Raw genomic sequence first — 19,239 nt, 5'->3', positions numbered from 1 at the left:
TTAAACAATATGCTTTCTGAATGCAATTCATGTATTATAGGAAGCAGAGGCAACTAATTTAGATATTAGAACAAGTCTGGTGCCATAAAGAGATACAAATGAAAGAATGAACAATCATGCACAACCATTGGCTATAGGCCACTTACATAACAGCAGGAAACATGACAGATTTTGCCAAACATTTGAAGAGTTGTCATGGTTTGGTACTAGAATGACTTGACTAAGCCAAGGAATTACAATGGGTGGAAACACAGAAAAATTTTAGGCTTAAAGTATATTTTTACCCTTCCTACAGGCAACGTTTGAGTACTCATGAAATCTCTCTGTGATTGGAAGGCTTTCTAGAACCCCAATATTAAGAAGAAACATGGGCTCTATCTTCTCTCTTCCTCTCCCCTCCCCTCCTCCCCTTCCACATCCCCTTCCAGTCTCTCTCTCTCTCTGCTTTTCTCTACCTCTTCTATCCTCTTAACTCCCCTCCCCATGCCCCGAATAAACTCTATTCTATACTTAAAAAGAAAATAGAAGAAACACAGAGGTCAGCATTACCAACTGTCTTATATACTTCTGAATTTGACTATTTGCTCAGGTATAGCAAAAAGATAATTTATCACAAGTTAATAAAATATTTAAAACAATTCAACACAGTACCTTTCATTTTCTCTTAATATTTCTCTTCCCTTTCTCCAGGTGTAGACAGGTCTCGGGGATGCTTTTGGCTTGCACTCAATGACAACTTCACCTCCCACTTTGACAAGTGTTACTCTTTTTAAGAGTGTTCTCGAAAAATCTGGACTTTCAGCTAGAGAAAATATAGAAAAATAACAAATTATTATGGAAGGAAGAAGCAATGTGGCTTTTTTTCTGTGTTAGTTACTTAGTATAGATCATCAGAGACAGCAGCTAAATTTTTTTTTTCTGATGGAAAACATGCAGCACTGTATGTTTGGATGGGTTATTAAAATTTAATTCATGATTCGTATATGATAAAGTGCAACTTCTCTGTGGATGTATGACTTGATGGATTTTGTATCTTCCACCATGAAGATCAAGATAGAAACATTCTTAGCCCCTGTGGAGGATTCTCTTAAAAAATTTATTACACCTTCAAATGGACAAAACTTTAAAAATTTAAGAGAAGCAATAGGGAAAGAAACAAAACAAAAAGCCACATTTGGCAAGTTTCCTGATTATGTATGCTAACGTGGCCCCTTCTCTAACAGTTACTGGTTTGGTCTACAACACAGCCAGCGTTTTCTCTCCCTCTCCCCTCCCTTTCTCCCTCCTCCCTTGTTATCTCCATCCTCACCACCCTCTTGCTTCCCCACTTTGTCTTTCTATGTATCTCCTTCTGTCTCCCTCTGTATGTTTCTGTCTGTCTCCCTATCACTGTCTGCCTGTCTCTCTCTCCCTCTCCTTCTCCCTCCCTCTCCCTCCCCCTCTCTCTCTGTCTCTCTCTGCCTTTGTCTGTCTCTGTGTCTCTGTGTCTGTCTGTCTCTGTGTCTCTGTGTCTCTGTGTTGAGTTTATTTAGTTGTTTAGGGAGGAAAAATTCCTTTTTTGTTTGTTTGTTTTTAAAGACGTATTTATTATTATATGTAAGTACACTGTAGCTGTCTTCAGACACACCAGAAGAGGGCATCAGATCTCATTATGGATAGTGGTGAACCACCATGTGGATGCTAGGATTTGAACTCAGGACCTTCAGAAGAACAGTCCTTGCTCTTAACCGCTGAGCCATCTCTCCAGCCTGAGGAAGAATTCCCGAATGCCCAGAGGAACCCATTTTCTTTTGTAATTTGTGCCTTGTTTAAAATTTCCAATTCCCTGCAATTTAACTTCATAGAATGAAGTTTTCAGTTCACAGTGAAGACACTTAAATCCAAACTATAAATGACTTAAGTAAGGACTTAAAGTGAGTATGTTTACACATATGGGGTATATAATCCGCCTATTTAAAAAATATTTTTTATATGTTGCTGTTTTGCCCATATGTACATATGCACCACATGCATTTGGTGATGCTAGAGGGCAGAAGAAGGTGTCAGATCTCCTGAACTGGAGTTGCAGATGGTGGATGGTAAGTCGTGCAAGTGCTGGCAACCAAACCTGAGTCTGCCAGGGCAGCAAGTCTTCACTGCCGAGCCACCTCTCCTCTTCCTATAGGTCCATTTCTTGAACATATTCAAACCACAGTAGTTATTTTTTTAAATGAGAGACTGAACTGAACCCGGGGCTTCCAGCACTCTACTACAGTGCTGTGTCTACAGGGCTCTTATAACACTTTTAATTGTGAAATAAGTCCAACTAAGTTTCCCAGACTGACTTTGCAGAGGCTGTAAACCAGGAATACCTTGAACTTGTAAGCCTCCTTAGTCTCCTGCAAAGAGGGGACAATAGGACTTCACCTCAAAGCTTAGCTACAACTAGTGATTTTAGAAATTCAAACCTAACTATAGTAGAAATAGTTTGTCAAAATTGCCTGGGTACAAATAAAGTTGAGGTTACTGTGTAACAGGTACTATAATGTACACACCAAGCTGGTAGCATATGAGAAGCTGAAATTAAATGAATCACTGAGTTGCTGACATTTTGTGCTCTTAGTGTGTACTTTGAATTCATAACAATCTACAATTCAAGGAACACCTTGTTAGTGGTTCACAAAATTGACAAAGTACAAGTCTAAAAATTGTATAATATTGCACTACTAATAATGTATTACCAGTATGGTCTACAAAGTTACACTATAAAAATAAAAAGACTAATGGAATAGATCATTAGGGTAGACATATTAAACACTTAGGGAATAAATACTAACAAAAAATCTTAGGAAATATATGACTAAAATGTAATGCTATAATTAATATATATCAAAGATTTATAAATCGAATATATAAAACTCATAAAATTTTATTTCCCATTCTCCTTTCTTTCTCTCTTTCTGTTCATGTGTGTGTGTGTGTGTGTGTGTGTGTGTGTGTGTGTCCATGTAAGCATAACTTGATGGAAGAAATGAAGTAAGTTCAAATTGCAGAAAAGCTAAGCACTGCTCACTGGTGAGGTATGTGACTGTATCAGCAGACTACGGGTGAATGAGATTGCCTGGTATCACATTATTCCACAGCCTAGCTATGCTGATCTGCATTAGTAGCCTATTGGTCTAGTTGCTTCAATAGTACATTCATGAACATAATGAAAAAGCAGTGATTTTCAGCCTTCCTAATGCTGTAGCCCTTTAATACAGTTGTGGTGACTCCTAACCATAAAATTATTTCTTTGCTACTTCCTTACTATAATTTTGATGCTGTTATAAATGGTAATATAAATGTTTAATAAACAAAATACCTGATATTTAATTACCTGTGAAAAGGTCATTTGACCCCTACAGGGGTTATGACTACAGATTGAAAAGTCTGATGTATAGCATTTGTGCTATATTGATATCTTCTACTTAGCAATTGCACATAAGCTATGCTGTGTCATAGCAAAATGATTTGTCAGAACAGACTCTTTCCTAAATTAGGTAAACATCCAAACTGACACAAAAACATAAAAATAAAATCAAGTCTTTTAGAGATCTTTTAAAGGGAAAATTTGAAATAATGTTACAAACCCTTTCTCATAAAAAATCTCTTCTTACAACTCTATCTTTCTACACACATGCATTTATCACTCTAGGCAGATAGTTTCATCTGTTCAGGAGGAATTCTGCCTCTGCATTCAAAATGAGTTTATATAAATCAAACTGTGTACCACACATGGGTGTATTTGTCAAGAAAACTATATATTGCTTTTACAGAATTTGAAATTTCAGGGTATCAGATACAGAGAAAGCAGAAAACAGGATTGGCTTAAGAAGCATTTGTAATATTCCAGTTACAGATAGATTACCTTTTGTATAGCTTAAGATGAGACTAGCTTGAACATCTTTCACTGATAAAAAATATTATATACCAAATACTTTCCCGTTGTCTAGTCCATTTGTTTCTGGTGTTATCTAACCCTGCAAATGCATCAGTTGTCACCATAAACCATAATGATTTCTAGAGCGGGACTAATAGAGGCTCTATCACATTCTGAACACTGGATAGGTTTCTTAACATTCTGCTATTTCAGAATGGCTTTGTGAACTTGAGATGCAGTTTTGCTTATAGGGGACTGCTTTTCTTAATGATACCCTATAATTACTCTGATTCACCCAAACACTGGCCTAGCACAGGCTTGGAGGAAAAGTAAATGGGTCCTTTTGGTCCATTCAGCATTCACAGATTGCTAGATTTAGATGGTACTCACGGATTGGTAGTTTGACTAGATGATATTGGTAGGAGCCACAGGAGGGCAGCATTAAGACACAATCTTTGCTCATACTAACCACTTATTGCCCAAAGAGCTAAAATCTCAGTGGTTCTCAAAGCATTGAGATGATAAAACCTACAGATAAATTACCCACCTAAGTCTGGGAGCAGCCAACAGATTCTTCCAGGCACTCATTTGCTGAACTCAGTAGCCCTGGAGGCCAGTATTTCTCTTGTGAGTTACTAGATGGCAGCAATACCTTAGTGCTGGGATGCACCGTACAGCAGCTCTCTTCCACATGGTAGGTGAAAATTTTAGCTATTTACCAATGATCTGCATTACACTAAACTTATATTACCTATGAAAAGCTATGGAAATCCATTTATACAATTCACAACTATTTATATTTGGTTAATTAAATGGCTCGTAGTCACATATCCAGGGTATCTAAAGTGGCCATTAGAATCCTGGAAAACAGAATGTTTCTCTGTGTCTGAGTTACTGTTATTTCTCAAGAGCAATGATAAGATGATAATCCCTTAACTGGATATGTAGTAGCAATACCATTTGGGAAATCCAAGAGTACAATGTTTTTACTACATTAGTGAAGAGGAAAGGATAATTCTGCATGCTTGTTCTGTCACAGCTGGCCTGTAGAAACATCACTGGGAACATTGCCAGTGGAGACTATTAAGGCTGGTGCTTTTGGAAGTTTCTAATTTCATATTATTTTAACCTTTATCTATTATCTTTAGCTATTACCTCACCATCCTATAAAAATACCCAGAGCAAATGCATTAATTCAAATCTTTCACTGAAGAGGTATTGGCATAACAGACCACACAAACCTCAAGGTTCTCCTAGGTGCTGGCTAAGAGGAGGGAGTGGGGGTGTGGGGTGCAAGCATGGGGTGGTTCTTTCTGGTTTATAATATGACTTCCCTGATTAGGAAGATATACCCAAAGAGATACTTAACACAGTATTGAAGGAGAAGAATTTCTTTTTTTCCTTATCAGCATCATGTCTTGTTTCCAATATCTCTGATACCTATTTTCTACATCTTTAACTTTGGGATGATTCACTCATAACATCTTTGTTTCCTAAGATGCTAACAACTACTGCTTCTTTAGGTGAGGTATTATAAAGCAGGAAAAAACCATATTATTTATGGTTGCAAAGTTATTTGGTGGACTAAGAAAAATTACACATGAACAAAACTACTAGTGGTGGTTAAGTGTTAGTTGCTAAAAAAAATTAGAATCACTTGGGAGATGGGCCTCTAGGTACATCTCTGTGGGGTTATTCTGATTATTTAATTGATAGGGGAATGGTACTCTTAATTATGGGTCGGAACATTCCCTGGGCAAGGCTGTATAAACCAGAGAAAGTAAGCTAAGTACCAGCATGCATGCATTCATTTGTTACTCTCTGATTCTTGACTGTAAATGCAATATGACCAGTTGTCTCACACTCCTGTCACAGCAACTTCACTGTAGTGATGGACAGCAACCCACAGTGATGGACAGCAACCCACAGTGATGGACAGCAATCCACAGTGATAGACAGTAACCCACAGTGATGGACAGCAACCCACAGTGATGGACAGCAACCCACAGTGACAGACAATAACCCACAGTGACGAACAGCAACCCACGGTGATGGACAGTAACCCACAGTGATGGACAGTAACCCACAGTGATGGACTGCAACCCACAGTGATGGACAGCAATCCACAGTGATGGACAGTAACCCACAGTGATGGACAGCAACCCACAGTGATGGACAGCAATCCACAGTGTGAAGGACTGCAACCAACAGTGATGGACAGCAACACACAGTGATGGACAGCAATCCACAGTGATGGACAGCAATCCACAGTGATGGACAACAATCCACAGTGTGAAGGACTGTAACCCACAGTGATGGACAGCAACCCACAGTGACAGACAGTAACCCACAGTGATGAACAGTAACCTACAGTGTGAAGGATTGCAACCCACAGTGATGGACAGCAACGCTCAGTGATGGACAGCAATCCACAGTGTGAAGGACTGCAACCCACAGTGTGAAGGACTGCAACCCACAGTGATGGACTGCAAACCACAGTGATGGACAGCAACCCACAGTGATGGACAGCAACCCACAGTGACAGACAGTAACTCATAGTGATGGACAGTAACCCACAGTGTGAAGGACTGCAACCCACAGTGATGCACAGCAATCCACAGTGATGGACAGTAACCCACAGTGATGGACAACAACCCACAGTGACAGACAGTAACCCACAGTGATGGACAGTAACCCACAATGTGAAGGACTGCAACCCACAGTGATAGACAGCAACACACAGTGATGGACAGCAATCCACAGTGAGAAGGACTGCAACCCACAGTGATGGATAGCAACCCACAGTGATGGATAGCAACCCACAGTGATGGACAGCAACCCACAGTGATGGACAGCAACCCACAGTGATGGATAGTAACCCACAGTGATGGACTACAACCCACAGTGATGGACAGCAACCCACAGTGATGGACAAAAATCCACAGTGATGAACAGCAACCCACAGTGATGGACAACAACCCACAGTGATGGACAGCAACCCACAGTGATGGACAGCAACCCACAGTGATAGACAGCAACCCACAGTGATGGACAGCAACCCACAGTGATGGACAGTAACCCACAGTGATGGACCGCAACCCACAGTGATGGACAACAACCCACAGTGATGGACAGCATTCCACAGTGATGGACAGTAACCCACAGTGTGAAGGACTGCAACCCACAGAGTGAAAGATTGCAACCCACAGTGATGGACAGCAATCCACAGTGTGAAGGACTGCAACCCACAGTGATGGACAGCAACCCACAGTGATGAACAGCAACCCACAGTGATGAACAGCAACCCACAGTGATGGGCAGCAACCCACAGTGATGAACAGCAACCCACAGTGATGAACAGCAACCCACAGTGATGGGCAGCAACCCACAGTGATGGACAGCAATCCACAGTGATGGACAGCAATCCACAGTGATGGACAGCAGCCCACAGTGATAGACAGCAACCCACAGTGATGGACAACAACCCACAGTGATGGACAGCAAGCCACAGTGATGGACAGCAAGCCACAGTGATGGACAGCAACCCACAGTGATGGACAGCAATCCACAGTGATGGACAGCAACCCACAGTGATGGACAGTAATCCACAGTGATGGACAGTTGAGAATGAATCCTCCCCTAAGTAGCTCATGTCAGTAGACTTTAAAGCAGCTTGACAAGAAGCTACAGTAGTATTTTTGTTTGTTTGGTTGTTTGGGGTTTTTTTGTTTTTGTTTTTGGATTTGTTTTTTTTTGTTTTTGTTTTTGTTTTTGTTTTTGAGACAGGGCTTCTCTGTATAGCCCTGGCTGTCCTGGAATGTAGACCAGGCTGGCCTCGAACTCAGAAATCCACCTGCCTCTGCCTCCCAGAGTGCTGGGATTACAGGTGTGCACCACCACAGCCCGGCTTGCTACAGTAGTATTTTACATGGAACTTTTGCATGGTACTTGTTCCAGAGTCAGAGGCTCATACTCTCTCCACTACTATTTCCAATAGAGTAATAACTTCTATCAAAGGCATTGGAATTGTATGCAAGAAAATTTCTTACAGAGATCTACATCTTTGATTAAAGCAAGCAAGCAAACAAACATATGCCCTACTTTATATGGCAATAATTGTAGAGTTGCTCACAGAGAGTTGCGAAAGCATAGAAAACTACATTGTGTCCATCACTGCACTTCTCCAATGATTGTGGGAAAGAAAACAGAATATGGAAGCTGATCAATAGGTCTACACCAGTCTCTAATGTAGATTTACATAAGTACTGTGGAGGTCAAGATAAAGAAATGTCTGCAAAAACATTCTTTTCCTCTGCACTCCTATCCTGTCTTCTTGACTACACCATCCTTAACCTTGGGAACAACCAATTTCTTTGTGTGCTTTTCTTGTATTGAGACTATTTTAGTCATGGAGACAATCACACAGCATCCAACCTTCTTGTTTATCTCTTTTCCTTTTTTTTCCATTGAACTATATATTGTGCACCAAAACAGCATCTCTGTATTACTGAGTGGTAAACCCTAGTGTGGATATAAAATATCACTTTAATATAGGCATTGCAGGGTTTTTGGTGATTGCCAAATAACTTTTCTGCTTTTTGACACCATTTCAGGATCTCTCAGTTATTTCTCAGTCAACAAGTTGAATCAGGCATAGTAGTTTTCCTTTTTATGAGAGGTTTGAAGATCCAAAGACTAAGTAAATATAGGAAGGAACTAGTTATTTCAGGTAAAACCATTTAACTCTGCTTTAGAACATTCTTGCTCATACATTCATTAGCACAGTACTTTAAATCATTCTTATGTAATTCTTTAGTAGGGTTTAAATCACTAACCTCTTGTTAACCTCCTTTGACCATCTACATAAAGATTGAAAGACATTATGCATTTTAAAACTGGTAATTGCTTTGACCTTTCTGTATCTGTCCAAATGCTATTTAATTGCACTTAGCAATTTGTCCTTAACTCTTATATAAACCTATAGCAACAAATATATATATTGCTACAGTGTCATGTATTATTATAAGTAACATTATTTTGTGGGAGAAATATTTCCTGAAAGAATAGAAGAGACCCTCTCAAGTGGATCAATATGGATTATAAAACTCCGGTGGTTAACAAATGTTAAGTTTTACTTTTAGTTCTTATTAGATCATAACTTGTTTGCTTGTTTCTTTGTTTTAAAAACAGGGCTAGCTGGTCCTGAACTCACAATGCAGTTGAAAATAACCTTGAAACTATAATCCTCCTACCTTCACATCCCTTGTGCTACAGTTATCTATGATATTAACATGTCCACTTTCTGTGGCACTGGGAATTGAATCCATGACTTTCAGTTTACTAGGCTAACTACTAACTAAACTGTACCTCTATTCCCATTAGTTCCATTAGGGTAACAATTTGTATCATACAATTTTGTAACTAAGCATAATTCTTTAAATGAAGTACCATGTGTATGTTGCTTTGATGCTTTTCTTTTTTTTTTTTTTATAGTGGATTTTTTTTTATTCAATGTATTCTTTATTTACATTTCAAATGATTTCCCCTTTTCTGGGTCCCCACTCCCTGCAAGTCCCATAAGCCCTCTTCCCTCCCCCTGTTCCTCCATCTACTCCTTCCCACATCCCTGTTCTGGTATTCCCCTATACTGTTGCACTGAGTCTTTCCAGAACCAGGGGCCACTCCTCCATTCTTTTTGGACATCATTTAATATTTGGATTACGTCTTGCGTATTCCAAGTTTCTAGGCTAATATCCATTTATCAGTGAGTGCATACCATGATTGATCTTTTGAGACTGTGTTACCTCACATAGTATGATGTTCTCCAGCTCCATCCATTTGTCTAAGAATTTCATGAATTCATTGTTTCTAATTGCTGAATAGTACTCGATTGTGTAAATATACCACATTTTTTGTATCCATTCCTCCGTTGAGGGACACCTGGGTTCTTCCCAGCTTCTGGCTACTACAAATAGGGCTGCTATGAACATAGTGGAGCATGTGTCCTTATTGCATGCCGGGGAATCCTCTGGGAATATGCCCAGGAGTGGTATATCAGGGTCCTCCAGAAGTGTCATGCCCAGTTTTTTGAGGAACCGCCAGACTTATTTCCAAAGTGGTTGCACCATCTTACAATCCCACCAGCAGTGGAGAAGTGTTCCTCTTTCTCCATATCCTCGCCAGCACCCGCTGTCTCCGGAGTTTTTCACCTTAGCCATACTGACTGGTGTGAAGTGAAATCTCAGGGTTGTTTTGATTTGCATTTCCCTAATGATTAATGATGTTGAATATTTCTTAAGTTGTTTCTCAGCCCTCTGAAGTTCTTCATGTGAAAATTCTTTGTTTAGCTCTGTACCCCACTTTTTAATGGGGTTATTTGGTTCTCTGTGTTCTCCCTTCTTGAGTTCTTTGTATATATTAGATATTAGCCCTCTGTCGAATTTAGGGTTGGTAAAGATCCTTTCCCAATCTGTTAGTTGATGTTTTGTCCTTTTGACTATATCCTTTGTCTTACAGAAACTTTGTAGTTTTATGAGGTCCCATTTGTCAATTCTTGATCTTAGAGCATAAGCTATTGGCCATCTTGTCAAAGGCAATCTACAGATTCAATGCAATCCCCATAAAAATCCCAACCCAGTTCTTCATAGAGCTAGAAAGAGCAATTCTCAAATTCATCTGGAATAATAAAAAACCCAGGATAGCTAAAACTATTCTCAACAGTAAAAGAACTTCAGGGGGATTCAGTATCCCAGACCTCAGACTTTACTACAGAGCCATAGTGATAAAAACTTCATGGTATTGTTACAATTTCAGGCAAGCAGATCAATGGAATAGTATTGAAGACCCAGAAATGAACCCACACACCTATGGTCACTTGATCTTCACAAAGGAGCTGAAAGCATCCAGTGGAAAAACAATAGTCTTTTCAACAAATGGTGCTGATTCAATTGGAGGTCAGCATGCAGAAGAATGCAAATCGATCCATTCTTATCTCCTTGTACTAAGCTCAACTCCAAATGGATCAAGGACCTACACATAAAACCTGACACACTGAAACTAATAGAAAAGAAACTGGGTAAAACCCTTGAGGACATGGGCATAGGGGAAAAGTTCCTGAATAGAATACCAATAGCTTATGCTTTGATGCTTTTTTAGGAGAGAACTCAGGGATTTTGATCATTTCCTCCTCATGATGCTTTGCCTAGATTCTATATCCCTTTCTTCCCTGGTGCTATGGATATAGATTGTTTCTTCAAATCCCAAGCCAAGGCACTGGACACTCAAGTTAGACCTCAATTAAACTGAGCATACATACCATATAATAAAAGAATCAGCTAACAATTATTATCTGAGATATTTATACTCACAAATCACCTGAACATAGGATATGTTCAATGTCTCACACTTGTTTGGTATAAAACAATATACCAAGGAACTTGATTTGCAGGATCTGCCAATTTCTATGGTGTAAATGGTCCACCTTTGCTGATTTCAACAAGAAATCACCAGGGACAAACTAGAGATGTGCAAAAAAAAAAAAAAAAAATCAGCTCCTCTCAATAGGAACCAGTACCAGCACCCATAGTTTTGTCCCCTTTCCCCAAAGTACAGACCTAGGAGATGGGAACAGCATACAGGGTACAAGATACATGGGCTCTTGAGCTGTCCCAACTTGCTAAATCCAGGTCTTACTCTAAAGCTGTAGGGTGGTTTTTGATTGTTTCTGTTTTTGTTTATTTTCTAAGTATATCTACAAATGGATTCAGTATTGAAAAAGGCAAGAACATTACCACTTTCCAAGTTTCTTTAGTGGGTTCTCTTTATTTAAAAAATCTATTTCCTAGATTTCATGATTCAAGGTATGATAGTGGTTTTAAGTGCTTCTGTTTCCATGGGAACATATCATAATGCAGAAGAGCTGTATGTGGAACACACAGCAGAGGCACACTCCTGGTTATCACACTTTGCCAGCAAGGCATCAGAAATGTTGTACAGGCAGCCAGTATGTTACTTGCCCTTGGCCAAGTTGGTTTTTACTCACACTTAAAAGACTTCATTATGAACCATGTGCCTTACTCAAAAGACAAATCAATTGCTTTAAGAATCTTTATGAGCCACAGTTTTCCTTAGAGTAGAAAAAGAGCAGACGCTATGGTCTAGTTGTATCACTGCATCCCTGGTTAAAATATTTTTTTTCCAGGACAGTGTTTTTTTGTTTTTGTTTCTGTTTGTCTTGGTTTATGTTGTGCTTATAAATAATGGAACTGGGAAGATAGATAAATTGAACATAGGGAGCTATACCAAGAGAATAGCCTTCTCCTGCTTTTCCTGATTTTATGAAGGAGAGAGCTACCTGCTGTGATGGCTTAGACTGAAGATTAAAGGGATTTAGAACCCAGACTTGGCATCACTGCTATTTCAGCTAACTCACAGTAATCATGTAAAGGAGCTTCTTAAGGCCATGTACTCTTGAATACCCCCATCATAAGTGTGACCTGGAAGTTTTATAATTCCCCCCTGGTCATCTGCTCCTTGGAACATAAGAATTAGCACTAGCAGATAGTAAAGACACTTATTTCCAGGTTTTCCCTCAGACCTGATATCAGACTTTGAATTTAACAACTCAAAGTACTCCACATGTGTAATAAAGATTAACATGTATTACTATATCTTTATTTTTATTGTGGTAAGGATCATACATCATGAAATTTACCATCTTAGCTGCTTTCCTTATACATTCTTTTTAACTCTATGTGATTCTATTCAATGAATCTCTAGTACTTTTTCATTATGTAGAACTGAAAATATACACACCCATTAATTAATGACCTTTCTTCTCCCCCTCTTCTGATCCATTTATACCTCTGTTCTCTTGTACTATAAATTCAACTTGTCTAGATGCATTATGTAAAGAGAAACAACAGAATTTCCTTCCTGGAATGATCTTAATTCACTTCATGTGTCCTTGTGGTTCACCCATGTTGGAGTGCACATCATATTTCCTTCTCTTTAAGGCGCAATAATATTCTATTGTATATGGACTGTACTATGTGTCCATTCATGAGCAATTAGATTGTCCATTTTCTGGCCATGATGAATAATGATGCAGTGATCATAAGTGTACAAATACTTGTTTGGGAGGCTGCTTTTTAATTATTTTGGATTCATAACGAGAGAGAGGTTAGCTGGGTCTTCTGATAATTTGTAACTTCTTGAGGAGACACTATAGTATTTTCTATAGCACTGTAACCCTTTCACTGCCACCACCAAAGATGCATAGGTTACAATGTAGCAAATCCACTGCTTTCCTCTAGTAGTCAATTTCAAGAATTCTTTTTTTTTCATTAGGTATACTCTTCATTTACACTTCAAATGTTGTCCCCTTTCCTGTTTCCCCTCTCCTAAAAATCCCATAAGCCATCTCCCCTTCCCCAATCAACCCACCCCCGACTTCCCTGTCCTGTTATTCCTCTACACTATGGCATCAAGTTTTTCCAGGACCAAGGGCCTCTCCCCCATTTGGTGTCTAACAAGACCAACCTCTGCTGCCGATGTGTCTGGGGCCAAGAGTAACTCCATGTGTACTCTTTGGTTGATGGTTTTGTACCTGGGAGCTCTGGAAGTACTTGGTGACTCATATTGTTGTTCCTCCTATGGAGCTGCAAACCCCTTCAGCTCCTTGGGTCTGGCTGAGAGTGCTCCCCTCTGTATTTGTCATGCACTAGGAGAGCCTCCTGGGTGATAGCTATATCAGCCAGCACTTGTGGGCACCCACAACAGTGCCTGGGTTTTGTAACTGTATAGAGGATGCATTCTTGGGTGGGGTAGTCTCTGGATGGTCTTTCCCTCATACTCTGCTCAACCTTTTGTCTTTGTATCTCCTTCTGTGGGTATTGTTTCCTTCTACAAAGGAGCCAAGGATCCATACTTTGTTCTTCCTCCTTCTTGGGCATCATTTGATAAGTGAATTGTGTCTTGGGTATTCCAAGCTTCTAGGCTAATATCCACTTATCAGTGAGTGCATACCATCAGTGTTCTTTTGTGTTTGGGTTACCTCACTCAGGATGATATTCTCCAGTTCCATCCATTCGTTTAAGAATTTCATAAATTCATTGCTTTTAATGGCTGAATAGTACTCCATTGTGTATATATACCACATTTTCTGTACCCATTCCTCCATTGAGGGACATCTGGGTTCTTTCCAGCTTCTGGCTATTATAAATAGGACTGCTATGAACATAGTGGAGCATGTGTCCTGATTACATGCTTGAGAATCCTCTGATTATATGCCCAGGAGTGGTATAGTCCAGTAGTCTTATGCCCAGTTTTCTGAGGAACCACCAGACTGATTTCCTGAGTGGTTTTACTAGCTTGATATCCCACTAGCAATGGAGGAATGTTCCTTTTTCTCCACATCCTTGCCAGCACCTGCTGTCTCTTGAGTTCTTTATCTTAGCCATTCTGTGGCTAAGTTGTGTTAGTTGTATGAGTTGAAATCTCAGGGTTGTTTTGATTTGTATTTCCCTGATGACTAAGGATGTTAAACCTTTCTTTAGGTGCTTCTCAGCCATTCAGTATTCCTCTGGTGAAAAAATCTTTGGTTAGCTCTGTAACCCATTTTTAATAGGGTTATTTGGTTCTCTGGAGTCTTAACTTCTTGAGTTCTTTGTATATATTGGATATTAGGCCTCTGTCAGATGTAGGATTGGTAAAGATCTTTTTCCAATTTATTGGTTGCCATTTTGTCCTATTGACAGTATCCTTTGCTTTACAGAAACTTTGTAATTTTTTTTATGATTTAAACATTTTTATCTTCTATATTCCTTGTTTACATTCCAAATGATTTCCCCTTTCCCGGATCCCCCCTCCCCATATGTCCCATAAACCTTCTTCTCTCCATCCATTCTCCAATGACCTCTCTCCTTTTTTTCTCTGTCTTTATATTCCCCTCCAATGCTAGATCAATCCTTTCCAGGATCAGGACCTTCCCCATACTTCTTCATGGGAGTCATTTGTTATGCCATTTGCTTGGGTATTCAGGGCTTCTGGGCTAATTAATATCCACTTATCAGAGATTGCATTCCATGTGTATTCTTTTGTGACTGGGTTACCTCACTTAGGATGATATTTTCCAGATCAAACCATTTGCCTAAAAATTTTGTGAATTCATTGTTTTTAATTGCTGAGCAGTATTCCATTGTGTAAATATACCACATTTTCTGTATCCATTCCTCCTTTGAGGGGCATCTGGGTTCTTTCCATCTTCTGGCTATTATAAATAAGGCTGCTATGAACATAATGGAGCATGTGTCTTTATTGCATGCTGGGGAATCCTTTGGGTATATGCCCAGGAGAGGTATAGCAGGGTCCTCTGGAAATCTCATGTCCAGTTTTCTGAGGAACCTCCAGACTGATTTCCAAAGTGGTTGTACCATCTTACAACCCCACCAGCAGTGGAGGAGTGTTCCTCTTTCTCTACATCCTCGCCAACACCTGCTGTCTCCTGAGTTTTTGACCTTAGCCATTCTGACTGGTGTAAGGTGAAATCTCAGGGTTGTTTTGATTTGCATTTCCCTAATGACTAATGATGTTGAGTACTTCTTAAGGTGCCTCGCGGCCATCCGAATTTCTTCAGGTGAAAATTCTTTGTTTAGATCTGTACCCCATGTTTTAATAGGGTTGTTTGGTTCCCTGGGGTCTAACTTCTTGAGTTTTTTATATATATTGGATATTAGCCCTCTACCAAATTGGGAAAGGATATTCTCCGAAACTTTGTAATTTTATGAAGTCCCATTTGTCAATTCTTGATGTTCGGGCATAGGCTATTGGAGTTCTGTTCAGGAAAATTTCCCGTGTTCCTATGTGTTCAGGGTTCTTCCCCAGTTTTTTTTTTTTCTATTATTTGCAGTGTGTCTGGTTTTATGTGGAGGTCCTTGATCCACTTGGACTTGAACTTAGTACAAGGGGATAAGAATGGATCGATTTGCATTCTTCTGCATGTTATCCGCCAATTGAGCCAGCACCATATGTTGAAAAGTCTATCTTATTTCCACTGGATGAAATTAGCTCCTTTATCAAAGATCAAGTGGCCATAGGTGGGTGGGCAAGAGCCTTGAACACATAGGCACAAGGGAAAATTTTTCTGAACAATTTCAAGAATTCTATTGTCCTCTACTGGCATTTGGTCTCTCTCTCTTTTTTTTTTTACTTCTTTACCTCTCCCACTCTGCTTAGTAGCATGTGTCATCCTATAACTTATGAGACAAGATATCATCATGATTCTGACTTGTACTTCTTCATGAATAATTGTGTTTGTTGATTACAGATATGTCTATTTATGACCCTTGTCCATTTTTTGACTTTTAGTTGTAAGCCTTTCCCTTAACAGCTGAGCCACCTCTCTAGCACCTTTGTCTCTTTTTTAGTTGGTTTGCCTCTTGATATTAAATTGCAAGGGATGTTTATTTCCCTAGTTAGTAATCCCTATACAAATATAATCTCCATTCCTTATATGGATGGTTTCTGTATGATGAATTTCTATTAAGACAGTAGTTCAGTTGTGTTCTTTTAAATGTAAATACCCAGTTCCTACAATACCATATTAAATTGTCTGTGTATGTGTATATATTTGTGCGTGTATGTGTGTGTGCACACGTGTGTGTGTGCACACGCACACAGGCATCTGAAAAAAAACAGATAGAAAGGAATTCGCTATGTATAACTCAAGACTCTATGCTTTCAAAATATCCATTCTAGCTGGGCGGTGGTGATGCACGCCTTTAATCCCAGCACTTGGGAGGCAGAGACAGGCAGACTTCTGAGTTTGAGGCCAGCCTGGACTACAGAGTGAGTTCCAGGACAGCTAGGGTTACACAGAGAAACCCTGTCTTGAAAACAAAACAAAACAAAATACCCATTCTTCCCAGCTCTGTTGTCAACTGCAACACAGTTACATGAAAATCTCAGTGGAGATTGATTCTGCAGGTACTCATATGCTACATCATGTATGTGGAGGTCAGGGGTCAGAGGTCAGAGCACAACATTCAGGAAATGATTCCGTCTTGTAACATTGTGAAATCCTTGGAATTAAACTCAGGTTCTCAGGTCTGTGCACAAGTGGCCCTATCTACTCAAATATATTTCTGGGTTCCATTAGTTATAAGGACTGTATGTGTACATGCCTGTCTGCTTTGCTGTATTTGGGCACCATTATTGACATATTATTTGGTCATATCCCATAGTTTGTTTTGAGAATTTTCCCTTCTCTTGTTCTGACTATAAACCTATGTATAGGAACACACTGTGTTGACTCTTCATGTTCTGGACTCAGGAATCATGGAGCTTTCAACTTTATTCTTTCTAACACTATTAGCTTTGATGCCAATCTCCTCTCCTCTCCTCTCCTCTCCTCTCCTCTCCTCTCCTCTCCTCTCCTCTCCTCTCCTCTTCTTCCCATCCCCCTCTCCCTCTCCCTCTCTCCCTTTCCCTCTCCTCCCCCCTCTCTCTTTAAATCAAAACATTCTCCACTGGGATTTTCATGTGACTGTGTTGCAGTTGTCAACACAGGGAGTTCCTTTCTATCTGTTTTTTCCTCAGTTCTTTGAACACTATTCTGTAGTTTCTAGTGCACAAGTTCTTGCTCCCCCCCCCTCCGATTACACTTAAATGTATTTGTCTTTGATGCTATCATAGATAGGATTTCTCCTAATTTCCTTTTTTGGATTGGTCTCTGTTGGCATACAGCACTGTCACTGAGTTCTTTGTGTCTTGATTCTGCCCGCTGCAGCTTTCCTGAAATGATTTATTAGTTTCAATAGACCTCCTTTGCTTTTGTACCTGCTTTTGAGTTTTCTCTATGTAAGATCATGTCATCTTCAAACGAACATTTTACTTTCTTCCTATTCTAAGTCGGAAGATTTTACTGCCTTTTCCTCATCTAATTGCTCTGCCTAGCACTTCCAGGACTACACTAAACAATAATGGCAAGGGTGGGCATCCTTTATTTGCTCCCAATCATACGCTGCTTCCAAGCTTTGAACTATGAGTGATGTTGGTGGGCTGCTTTGTATGCGACTCCTATTGCATCAAGACAGTTTTCGCTTACCTTTATTGCTGGATGTTCTTTTTGAAAATCACAAAATGGTGCTGAATTTTGTCAACTGCTTATCATCATTGGAAGAAGTGATTTTGTTTTTTTTTTTTTTTTTTTTTTTTTCCAGTCTGGCTGTGTAGAATAAAATAGTCAGATATTCACACCATTCACACTTTTCAAGTTTCAGGTATAAAGTCTGTTTGGCTTAGGTGGATGATCCATCATGCTGATAAATTTGGCTGGCTAGCATTATATGGGAGATTTTTTTTTCAACACAATATATCATGGGGATATATGTGCTTCCTCTTTGAAAATGCTGTGGAAGGCTTGAGCAGAACTGGTGCTAATTCCTCTTAAATACTTGGTAGAGTTCTCCATGGAAGCATCGGTTCCTAGGCCTCTTTTGAGCTTTTAATGATCACTTTCACTTCCTTACTGGCTATAAACTATTCAGATTCCCTGCTTCTTCATGACTCAGCTGGGAAGGTTGTTGAATGTGGTAATTCATTTGCTTCTCAGGCATGATGCTTAAAAATATCTGTACTATAATTTTCAATATTTAACATTTTTACTTTTGTTTTATTTGCATTTTTTTCTTTGCCTCAATGAAGGTTTGGCAATTTCATTGATCTTTTGGAGGAATGAACTTTTCATTTTACTGATTTCTTTCCTATTCTTTATTTCATGTACTCTGCTTTAATAGTTATTATTTTCTGAGTACTATTTTGTTTTGTTTAGATTCTTTTGTAAACCCGGCTTGCTAATCAGGTAACTTCTTTTAAAATTATTCACGACTATCCATTTACCACTTACTATACTTTGTGCTGCATTTTTATGTCTTGATATATTTTTTACATCTTTTAGAAAATTTTCAAGTTCCCCTTTGTTTCTCTCTATACCTGGATGATTTAAGAATCAGCTGTTCAATTTCTTATATATTTGCAGATTTTCCTGTTTTTCATCAATGATTGAGTTCAGTTTTTTTCCCAATATGGTCAGTGAGGATGCCTTATATGATTTTAATATTCATAACTCTGTTCAAGACTTGTTAAATGTGTGTTATCTTATAGAATGCTATAAGCATCCTTGCTAAGAACACTGGGCAAAGTATCAGCTATGCCCAACTGGATTACTTTTGTTCAAGCTTTCTCTTTTCTTATTGATCTTTTCCTACTTCTTTTCATAAGTGAGATAACAAAAGTATTTTATAATCATTTCTTCTTTCATATTTTCTGACTTTTGCTTC

At 39.2% G+C, this 19,239-nt stretch overlaps 1 protein-coding gene across 6 annotated transcripts in view; it reads right to left on the bottom strand.

Moving 5' to 3' along the window:
- LOC127679002 (contactin-4) overlaps window positions 1-19,239 on the bottom strand; it is a 358,955-nt gene that overhangs the window by 156,237 nt on the left and 183,479 nt on the right. For all 6 annotated transcript variants that reach the window (XM_052174443.1, XM_052174445.1, XM_052174444.1 and 3 more), the window contains exon 8: window positions 652-802. In XM_052174443.1, the coding sequence (XP_052030403.1) occupies window positions 652-802 (151 nt within the window). The remainder of the gene's footprint in view (window positions 1-651; window positions 803-19,239) is intronic.

Source organism: Apodemus sylvaticus, chromosome 2 (assembly GCF_947179515.1).
Source record: "Apodemus sylvaticus chromosome 2, mApoSyl1.1, whole genome shotgun sequence".
Classification (NCBI taxonomy): Eukaryota; Metazoa; Chordata; class Mammalia; order Rodentia; family Muridae; genus Apodemus; species Apodemus sylvaticus.
This window is presented reverse-complemented; position numbering and strand designations above follow the sequence as displayed.